General features: G+C 42.1%; 1 protein-coding gene across 2 annotated transcripts in view; it reads left to right on the top strand.

Annotated features, from left to right (window-relative positions):
- LOC107044039 (protein O-mannosyl-transferase TMTC3) overlaps window positions 1-11,384 on the top strand; it is a 177,736-nt gene that overhangs the window by 11,832 nt on the left and 154,520 nt on the right. For both annotated transcript variants that reach the window (XM_029126535.1, XM_029126536.1), the window contains exon 3: window positions 2,554-2,958. In XM_029126535.1, the coding sequence (XP_028982368.1) occupies window positions 2,554-2,958 (405 nt within the window). The remainder of the gene's footprint in view (window positions 1-2,553; window positions 2,959-11,384) is intronic.

Genomic DNA, 11,384 nt, shown 5'->3' with positions numbered 1-11,384 from the left:
CTCTGTTTTTCGGCCTCAAGCCGACGTTGTCTCTCCTCGGCGACCCTTTGCTCCCTGATGTCCATTTCCCTCTGGAGCCTGAGCCTTGCCTCCTCGAGACTCTGAATTCTCCCTACCAGGCGGTCATAGGCTGGACCATGCCGCAAACTCGACCCCTGGAGAACATTTTCGCCATGATGCGTTGAACTTGCCTTGAATCCACCCCCGCCGGCAAAGGCGCCCGATGGTGTAGAATAGTCATCATGGTTCCCTGATTCACTCCCTGAATAATCCTCAATATCATTCAAGCCTACCTGTGGCTCAACATGCACAGGATGACGGTGACCCACCGAAGGGTTGACAGGGCCAGGCGCAGTCTGCGTGCCTTGTCCAGCTACAGCTTCTCCCCCCAGTGGTACCTCATTTTGCTGCTGGTGAATCTCAGCTTGTACATTCATCCGATGATTCCCAGCTAGCATGCTAGAATGTTCAGACTGAACAAATTCCCGACGTAAGTTAACATTATTAACGTTACCCTCCTCACCCCTGGTCTCAAACAAGGCCCTCCTTGCGCCAGGAGCTGACATGGTATGGGAGTTGAACTCAGAATCCTCCTGATTTCCATTATCGCTCCCTGAAGTCGCCATCTCAATTTCCCAATGAAATTCGATGAAAGCGTTGAAACGGCCAGTATTCCCCCGGGTGGAAAGATTTGTGAATATTACTTTTTCTTCGTCGCTGCGCGATAAGACGATGGTTGATCAGGCCTCCGTCCTCTTCCAAAAATAAATAACGCTGCCACCAAAATGTTAGAGTGCCGAGCGGTTGGGTTCGGTAATTTGGAAGATTAAAACACTCGCGAACGAATACTATAATAATATCCTTTATTTAATTTCTTACTTTTTAGATACCATTCAAGTGTTCAGACTGATACGGAAGGTATCAGGTGAACCGCAATAGGAATCGAGTTACTGGCCCCGAGACAATGGTCTCTCGAGTATTTATTTGATCGAGAGCCCATGATGTCGTGGTCATTACCTCATATCTGTATGGTGTAATGATAACACCATGCGAATGAGCCCAGTGGAAACTGCTGATGCGAGTTCCACTGGCTTACTTTTAATTGCGAATATACGTGATACATGATTGCACGTATATTCCCATTTGTTTAGTAATTGCTTAATATTATATTTGTATTTCACAATGTGTGCCACTTATATTGGCATATTGTGAAATAAGTTGGATAATTATGCTCCACTTTTGGGGCATAACACTTTTATCACCTCTACATGACCCTGTAATGATCTCGATGTAACCTTCATAAGACCTCATATGACCATTTCGACATTCATTCTAACCCTTATAAACCTAGCTTTCTACCTTAAATCCTACTGAAAATTCCATAGAACCTTCTATAAGATATCCTGTGGGAAACCCAATAGGAAAGACCTGATAAGAAATCCTCTAAGACATCCTATAAGAAATCCTATAGGAAAAATCTTCTAGGAAATGTTTGAATTCTACATAGGATGTTTTCATAGATGTTACGTTTTATATTGAAAGCAAGTCAGTGACAATTCAATAAGATACAAATATTGGCTTCTCCACATTTGTTTATTATCTGGAAAACAGGTCAGTGTTGAACAAAAATGAAAAAACTTTTTTGGACAAAATTGCCAGAACTGTGAAAAAGTTGTTCTTCTGATACTTTGTTTTAAAATCAACCATTACTAAGATAATTCTATGATTGACGAGTGCAATCAGTTTATCATATGAAAATGTAAAATTTTCAGCAATTGGGCAATGCTTGAAAAAAAAGACGAATGTTTGAAAAAATCCTGAAGACTTTTTTTGTAGACCTTTTTGTAGGGCTGGACTAAAAAAAAGGATCTTCTAACATTTTTCCCTAGATCTATTATTTGGGCCCGGATGGTTTCAAATGAGACTGATGAATTAACTATATTCAACCTTAGATTAGTCACAATCCGAAAAAATAAAAAAAATAAATCATTTTTTCAATTGAAGTTTATAATTTCAAAAGAAAATGAATTATTTCCAACAGAAAATTTTTTTCCCATGTTAAATGAAGTAGCCCGTTACGCCCATTACAACTTTATCAGAAATTAATTAAATATGCCCGGGAAGTGCACAGTAGATTCAGCAACGTTCAAGAACAAATAACACCGGGGTATATTCTTGCAGGGGGGACCAAAGTTGCTGGCTCGCGTAGGGTGACCAGACTAGAGTTAAATGTTAAATTTTTCTGCTTACGTAGCCAATACAGTAATGAATACTTTTGCCACACAATGACCAACGCCATTTTCTCTAAATAATTTTTCTGCACTAAAAGACGGTATTCGACATTTTGGCCTGAAATAGGTACGATTGAGATGATTGAATCATTATCCCAACCCAAATATCGATAAACTTCTGTTCATTAATTATCTCTAGTAAAAAATGTCAAGAAACATTTTTCATTGAAGATTTCCTACAAAATAATTAATTGAACTGTCTCCCTGGTCTTGAACAGTTTTATGCTATTTTTACATTGCTTCAATTGGTTTCTAATTGCAGATTTGACAATCCAGCGTCAGTTGCATCGACCCCAACGAGGCAACTCACATACAACTACTTAGCAGCTGTTAACTTACGTCTTTTATTTCTACCAAGCGATTTGTGCTGTGATTGGACAATGGGTACAATACCCTTGATTGAGAATATCTTGGATGTCCGTAATTTATGGACGCTGGTCGCCCATAGTTTGATATTTGGATTACTTTCAACCGCTGTATTTACACGTAATCGTCAAGTGTCAGTGATAATAATAATGAGCTTGGCACTTTTGATATTGCCATTCCTACCAGCATCGAATTTATTTTTCCCTGTGGGTTTTGTTATTGCTGAGAGAGTTCTCTATGCACCGTCGATGGGTTTCTGTATGCTTGTGGGACATGGCTGGAGTATTTTAGCAGAAAAAAGGTAGGTAATTCTGCAGTGAGATTGTTTTCAACTGAATGTTTTTTATTTTGTAAATATGTCAAGAAGATGTAGATCTACAGGTGGTGAAATTTCTGTACAGAGTTTCTTGTAATTGTCGTTCTTGTCTACAGGCTATAATTTCCGCTACATTGCTACAATTTGTCTCTAGAAAAAAGATCCTAAAGTAAATTTTACTAGTTGACTGCAGTCTAATCTCCGTATCAAATACTCTAGGAATAATAAGAATTTATTATCTATTTATTGTTCTGAGATATTTTATACAGAGATGCAATTGTATTTCTCTTTGTTTCCGGGTGTTTGAAATCGGTCGATTATCGTAGGCCGCTATGCCCAGTTCAACTCACCGGGATTCCACGGGATCGGTGGCAGCACCTGACGGACCGACTCGCCCTTCCCGACCGACCATCACTCACTGCCGCTCTTCTTACGTCAACCTCACGTTCGTTCCGATAGTGTACACGTGCGCATCGCTGAATATCTTTTGATCTCCTCATTTTTGAATCTCGGATTCTTTCTCTCAAATTGTTGTACGGCTCAATTATAGTTCAGCTAATTAATTATTATTCTCAGTGCTCAGCTCGTTATTTGCAATTTTTGACTTGAAGTGGCAATGCAATGCTTTGTAGAAACCACGTGCGTGCAGTGTTTCTTTTGGACCTGCTCATCGATTTCCGAAAATCCACCGACAGCTCACCCATCCATCACATATTCCAAGAATCCTAGATCCGGCATCGAACATTTTGGTCCTTCGAGCCGAATTGGTGGAATAGTTTTTCGGTTTTCGATTTTTTTTTCATGGTTTTCGGGAGTGATGCGAAATCTGACGCAGTGGTGCTCACCTGGCGGCTCCACTCAAAACTCGACTCCAGATTCATCCGAGGTTACGGTACTCAACCTGCAGATCCAGACCAGCTTAACCGCGGGCTTATTTGAATCCAAGTCAGCACCATACTCACGGACTTCTCAACTTACCGCAAGCCGTCTGCTGCGCTCTCAACTGGTCCAGCTCAACGTAGTGCACTTTGGCTAAGTAGCATTATATCTATTGTTTCTATATTTTTTTCACGGTTTTCCCGAACTTTTCTTTCGCGCCACTGATTCCGCTCAGCCATTTCTTTCTTGTAGTGCTTTGGACTGCTCACCGGGTTTTTTTCCATTGGCTTCCTAACTGTTCACGGCTTATTTTTTCTTTTGACCTTGGCTGCTCATCAATAACGCTTCTACTCTTTGAATTGCGCTCACTCTCGCTTTTGCTCCGCCCTTCTCTCGATTTTTTCCTAACAGCTCACTGTCCTCTCACAATGGCGTCGTAACGTCTAGGTTACCATGGGGCTTAATAAATCAAGAGCTGCATTCTTGGAACGCTTCTACAGGATGACAAACGGGAAGTTGCCTAAAGTATACCCACATGTCTTCCCTTCCTACTGACTCCCGGAAGGTTAGGTGCATTAGATATATAGTAGAGTGTTGTCAGTTACTATTGAGACACTCCAAGAAGCACTACGTGTACTTCAAAATGAGTAACCTTACAAACGAAGAAAAAGTATATCTTATCAAGTGCTTTTATACTAGAGGTAACAACTATACTGAAGCATATAGAGGCTTACGTACCAAATTTGGAAGTAAAAAAGTAGCCTGTCAAAACACCCTCAGAAGGTGAGAATAAAAAAAATTTATCTGACTTCATCGTATAACCTCACTTTTGACTAAAACTTTCAAGTATTTATTACTTTTTCTCCCAGAGTAATTGATAATTTCATCAAGTATTATACTCTTGAGGACCGTCGTCATGACCTTCCTGGTCCATCACACTCAGTTACAACAGAAGTTACGATTGCCAAGATCGAAGAACATTTCAAGAATAATCCAACGGGTTCGATACAAAAAGCCGCGGCAACTTTGAAACTAAACCGAGAGATACTGAGATTAATATTGAAGAATTTCCTCAAGTCACACCCTTACAAAATTACGACCCATCATTTCCTCACAGAAGATTCCAAAAACAAAAGAATTGAGTTTTGTAAAATTATGACACAGAAATTTGAAAATGATGAGATCGACATCAGCATTGTTCTTTTAGTATGTCCAGACTGACCAGTTCACCAGGTTCGTTTACTCATCGACCCAGGATCGAAAATCTCCAGCATTTCGCATCAACTCGTTCGTCAGCTTGACTGATGAAAACCAAGACCTCGCTCCGAATCTCAGGAATTTAAGATATGCCATCTGAGCCAGTTTTAGGCAAAGTAGAGCTCATTTTACAGTCCACTTACTCTCAATTCCAGCTCAGAGTCACTGCCTATGCTCTTGGACGGCGATGGGATCTCACATGGGATCATCTCCAAGGACTTGAGCTCGCAGAACCCAATTTTCTCAAACCAGCATCAATTGACCTTCTTGGTGCTGACATATGGCCAACTCATTCGACCAGAAATCATCACCAACGGACCACTATCACCAACTGCTCAGGTCACTCACTTCGGTTTGGATAGAGTTCAAACGGCGACATCTCACGTAGTGGTCCCAAACGAGGTACTCAATGATCAACTCACCAAGTTCTGGATTCAGGAGTTCTCAAGGCATGCAGCGAGATGACGAAGCTCAGGGTCATTTTCAATGGCTCAAACAAGACCAGCTCAGGGCGTTCACTCAACGAAATCATGCACGCAGGTGCAAAACTTCAGAGTGATATCGTGGATATACTCCTCTTCACTCGTCGTCATAAACTTATCTTCATGAGGGACATCACCAAGATGTTCCGTCAAATTCGAGTACATCCGGATGATTGGCCGCTCTAATAAATTCTCTGGACCGACTTAAACGGAGATATCACCACATATCAACTCACCATAGTCACGTATGGCACGAAGTCAGCTCCCTTTCTCTCAATGCGTGTCTTACTTCGGCTTGTCGAGGACGAAGGGTCGAAGTACCTCCTCGCAGTGGAACCGCTCATTAAAGGGCGATATGTGGATTATATCTGGGGAAGTGCTGATTCGGATGATGAACTCCATCGTACAGCTCATCAGGTGGCTCAATTTTGTTTGTCAGGCGGCCTCCCATTATCCAAATGGCATTCAGATAGCCCGGCTCTACTCCACTCGCTCAGAGCTGACAGCACCTCTCAAGAACATCGATCCATTGAGGACAAGGAATCACCAAAATCTAGGGTGTTTCATGGCATCCAGGCACGGACTTCACTTCTCAATCTCTCTGCCTGAAACCGACTCAATCCCGAAGAGAATCATCCTATTGAGAACTCAGATGGGGGCAGTGCGTAGGTCGCGGACCCTACATGCACGGGTTCATATTTTCGCGACTTGACAGTAGATCCTTGGCAGAGATAGGGCTCGCAACCTTCTCAGATCAGTTTCTATCCTGTCCGATAGATAGAATATTCGAGTTCTTGACCTCCCAATCGGAAATAGCTCAACTCTTCGATCCACTTAAGTTTCTAACACCAGTGGTGATTCGCGCCAGAAACTTGCTCCAATCCCTTTAGATCAAGAAACTGCAATGGGATGAACCAGTTTCCTCGACAACTACTAAGTACTGGGGGCAATTCAGGAACGAACTCACGCAATTGTCAAGGATTACAATACCTCGATGGCTAGGACTGCTCACGGACTCCGTCGTGGAAATACACGGATTCTCCGATGCACCACAGCTGGCGATGTTAGCCGCAGTTTTCCTCAAGCTCTTCAACAGAAATGAAGAAGCTCAGATCACACTAGTTTGCTCAAAAACCAAAGTGGCACTGCTCAAAAGGCGGACAATCCCACGCGTAAAACTCACTGTAGCTCTCCTCCTGGCCAAATTGGTCAAGTATGTTCAGGATCAACTCAACCTCACGAATGCCACCACATATCTCCGGACCAATCATTTACGCTCGCTTGGATCAGTTCACACTCATCAAGGTAGAAGGAATTCGTGAAGAATCGGGTATCACTCATCCAGGAGCTCCCTCAGCACGCTCATTGGAGATTGGTACCAGGGAAGGAGAATCCTGCAGACTGCGCTTCTTGAGGTCTGTTACCATCGAAACTGGCAGCTAACAAACTCTGGTGGACAGGACCACCATGGCTGCATCACAATCCATCATGGCCGTCTCACGTTTTGGAAAAGGATCTCAACGTTGACCTCGAGGAAAAACTAGGAGTTCTACTTCATGTGCACGCTCAACTAATCGCTCTCTGGGATCTCGTCGACAGGTTTTCATCATTCAACCGTCTGCTCAGGGTCACCGCAATCTGTCGACGATTCATCGCGGCTCAGAAGAGTTCCCAATTCGTCTCTTTATTGTCCGCTCATTCTTGGTGATCTTGAAGGGCCCCGCATCGTCTGGATCAAGCTCACTCAGGGAGCTCACTTCAAGGGTAAACTCAGGACCATCCCACGAGGTGAGAGATTCACTAGATCTCATCCTCTCACCAAGGTCACTCCGTTCATCGATCACCCACCATGGGTCTTAAGATTTGGAAGTCGGGTCAAGGTCGCTCACATCAACCCAGAGAGCAGAAATCAGGTAATCCTTCCGAAGGAATCTCAACTGGCTCAACTACGCATCGGACAAGCTCATCTTCAAACACTCCTCGGATGCACTCAACTCACGCTCAGTCAGCTCAGCAGGAGCTACTAGATACTTGGAGGCCAGGCGCCAGTACGCTGTTTCATTAACAGGTGCGTAACATGCACCCGCCAATATGGAGCACGTGCTCAACAGCTCATGGACCAGTTGCCACCAGCTGGACTCACTCCCGCTCGTGCCTTTCTCAATACTGGAGTCGACTATGCCGGCCCAGTGTCACTCAAGTCATGGAAAGGGCGGGGTCACAAATCATACAAGGGCTGGCTGGCAATATTTGTCTGCATGGCCACCTCAGCTGTCCATCTCGTGGTCGCATCAGACTACTCAGCGGAAGGATTCATCGCAGCCTATCTTCGTTTCACGAGTCGTTGTGGGATCTGCAAATCGTTATTTACTGACTGTGGGACCAATTTCCTCGGTGCAAACAAGGAACTAAAACGACTTTTCTCCTTAGGATCATCAGGATCAAGACAGCTAGCCCATCTACTCCTCAACGATGGAACTCAATGGTTTTTCAACCGTCCCGGAGCGCTTCATTTCGGAGGGAAGTGGGAAGCGGCGGTAAAGTCGGTGAAGTTCCATCTTACTCGTACTATCGGCAAGGATCTGCTCACTCTCGGCCACTGGAACCGTTCATTAATGCTTCTGAAGACTGCTCAGCCTTGAAACCAGGACATTTCCTCATCGGTCAGTATTACATCGTAACAGCTGCGAAGGTTTAAAGCCGCGTTCATATGCTGGGGATAAGCGGTGGCAGCACTTCACGGGCGCTGTTTTTCGCTGGTATGTGCCCGTGCCGACGGTTACAGGTAGGCGGAAAATAGTGTCAGCACCTCTCAAGCATTTCTCGCTCGACGGGGTGTGCGCGCGCCGACGGACGCTATGGCGTCAGTTAGGAAAAACCAACACTGAAGCGTGTATCGAGACCTAACAAAAATCCAAATTTTACCGAGCCATCTCGACTTTAAATCAAACAAAACTGAAGGGTTTTGTAAAATTATGACACAGAAATTTGAAAATGATGATATCGACATCAATCGCAATCTTCGCAGACGAAGCTCACTTTAATTTAATTAATGGATATGTAAATAAACAAAATTATCGTTTTTGGTGTCGCGAAAATCCACACTCATCTGAGGCAAAGTCTGTAGGCGGAAAATAGGTTCAGCACCTCTCAAGCACTTCTCGCTCGACGGGGTGTGCGCGCGCCGACGGACGCTATGGCGTCAGTTAGTAAAAACCAACACTGAAGCGTGTATCGAGACCTAACAAAAATCCAAATTTTACCGAGCCATCTCGACTTTAAATCAAACAAAATTGAAGGGTTATTTAGGATTGAAATAACGATTAAACACAGTTTTATTATCGTAAAAGTAATTAAGCTTTATTCAGCAACGTAATGCGACAACGGTCGAGGCACAAGTGATGCATAGTACGAGTATATCTACGAGAGGCGCAACGGCGCCGTGGCGACACAGTCAGCCACACTGTCGGTAAAAGGAGACTGGCGTAGGGCGCCACTTTCAACACTCCCTCCCGCCATAGACAGTATCCTTGATTCCTCTCCAGTCTTTTTCTCTCCTAATAATCTGTTCTCGTTCATCACAAAGTTTCTTATTTGGTAACTTTATCTCGCCTCAGTATTCTCGCCAGGTAATTTCGTCAGTTTAATCTCATTAGTTTTTCCATCTCGCCGATTTTATCTCTCCCAGAAGGTCTCGCCAAATTAGTTATTTCCTAGACAAACAGAAAGAAAAATAATTTAAATATTTACTTTCATTATTAGGTCCATCAAACGCTTATGTGTTTCAAACGTCAATGTTTTGGTGAAAACATCAGCTAGCTGATCTCTTGAGCCAATCCAAATGATTTTTATATAATTCCTTTTAACACATTCCTTTACATAATGTAATTTGTTCTCCACAATGTGTCTCAATTTCATTCCTCCATTTGTTTCTGCACTCACAATAGCAGATTTATTATCACACCTTAAGATCATTGGAACAGGGGGATCAACCAGTATCAGTTTCAAAGAGTTGTGCAACGACATCATTTCTCGACTCGCCTCGCTCATTGCAACATACTCAGCTTCACACGTAGAAAGTGCTACTGTAGTTTGTTTGTGAGTTCGCCAAATGATCGAATCACCAAACAGTCTAATCACAAATCCACAAGTTGTGATTGAATCTTTACAATCAGAAAAACTCGCATCAGAATAACCCTGAATGTCATTGGTCTCGCCTGAATATCTCAGACCCAAGCCCGTAGTACCTCTCAGTACCGAAAAATTCTTTCTACCATTTCCCAATCACTTTCTTTAGGATTTACTTGATGTCTGTTTATTACGTTGACTGCATATGCAATGTCTGGTCTCGTACCACCAGCCAAATTCAAAAGACTACCTACAGCGTCTCTATAAGGAATGTTTGCTTTTGTTTCTGTCCTTTCCAAAGTCCCATTATCATATTCTGTTTCTCTTAATTTTCTCTCATTATTAGCTACTTGAGAAGTATTCATTGGTGTACGTTGTGGATATGCTTTATCAAAGCCAAACCTACTTAATATCTTTTGAATATAATTTTCCTCATTTAATTTGATAATCTGATTTTCTCTGTCCTGCCTAATAGTCATGCTCAAGAATTCCTTGGGTTCTCCCAGGACTGTCATTTCAAATTCGCTACATAAGTTACTCTTTACTTCAGCCAATTTATCGTTATCATTACTCGCCAATAACATATCATCTACATAAAGTAGCAGAAGCAAGAACTTGTCTTCATCTCGCCAAGTGAATAAACAAGGTTCTAAATCCGAGTTCTGCAGACCCATACTTGAAGCTACTTCGGTGAATTTTACATTCCACCGTTTGGGACTGATACGAAGACCATAAAGTGCTTTCTCCAATTTGCACACATTTTCTTGCCTATCTTGGTCAGTATGATTAGTTCCTTCTGGAATTTTCATGTAAATTCCTTCATCTATTACGCCATTGAGGAAAGCAGTTTTTACATCTAGCTGACACACCTCTAGATTATATTTGTTTATAATTGATATAACTATTCTCACTAAAGGTGAACGAGCTACTGGAGCATAAGTTTCCCTTAATTCATAACTGTTCTTATCCTTGAAACCTCTGATTACTAGCCTCGCTTTGAATCTTATTATACCATTTGCCTCATTTTACACTTAAAAACCCATTTTGAATCAATGATATTTAATCTTTTTCCACTCATCTTACTTATAGGTCTTTTGACAATTTTTTATACTTGATTTCTTTCTAACGAGTTTAATTGTTCATCAACCGCATTTAACCAATAATCTTTATTTTTACTATTTATAGCTTCTCGATAATTTGAGGGATCTTCATTTATGCTTGATAAAAGTGCATGATACACTTCATCTTCCTTTTGTGCTAAATCTATCTCGCCTACATTACTGATAACACTAGTGAAGAAAACATTTCCTTTCANTTCACGTTCTCCTCAATTTCCAACTCTGAAAAGCTATTATCATTTATTGTTTTATCTTTTATATCAACTGTCTTCACTTTCTTGGTAATGTTTTGTTCTGAAAGTTCTGTCCTTGGTCTACCTCTTTTGCGTTTTATCTCTCCCTCCGGTTTTGAAGAATCCTCGGCCTCACCTCGATTCTTTTCGAACTCAACAAACCATTCATCATTATTCTCCATTTCTCCATAGTCTGGGAAATCTTTGATACCGTTTCCCTTGTATTTATCTCCATGCACTAATTTTTCATTGAATTTAACATGTCTACTTTCATAATATTTTCCTAGCTCTGGCTTTAAGAGTTGATACCCTGT

The sequence above is a fragment of the Diachasma alloeum genome, unplaced genomic scaffold (assembly GCF_001412515.2).
Source record: "Diachasma alloeum isolate Michigan unplaced genomic scaffold, Dall2.0 Dall_scaffold_00663, whole genome shotgun sequence".
NCBI classification, from domain to species: Eukaryota; Metazoa; Arthropoda; class Insecta; order Hymenoptera; family Braconidae; genus Diachasma; species Diachasma alloeum.
The sequence above is the reverse complement of the archived record's forward strand: the minus strand, read 5'-3'. Positions and strand labels throughout refer to the sequence as shown.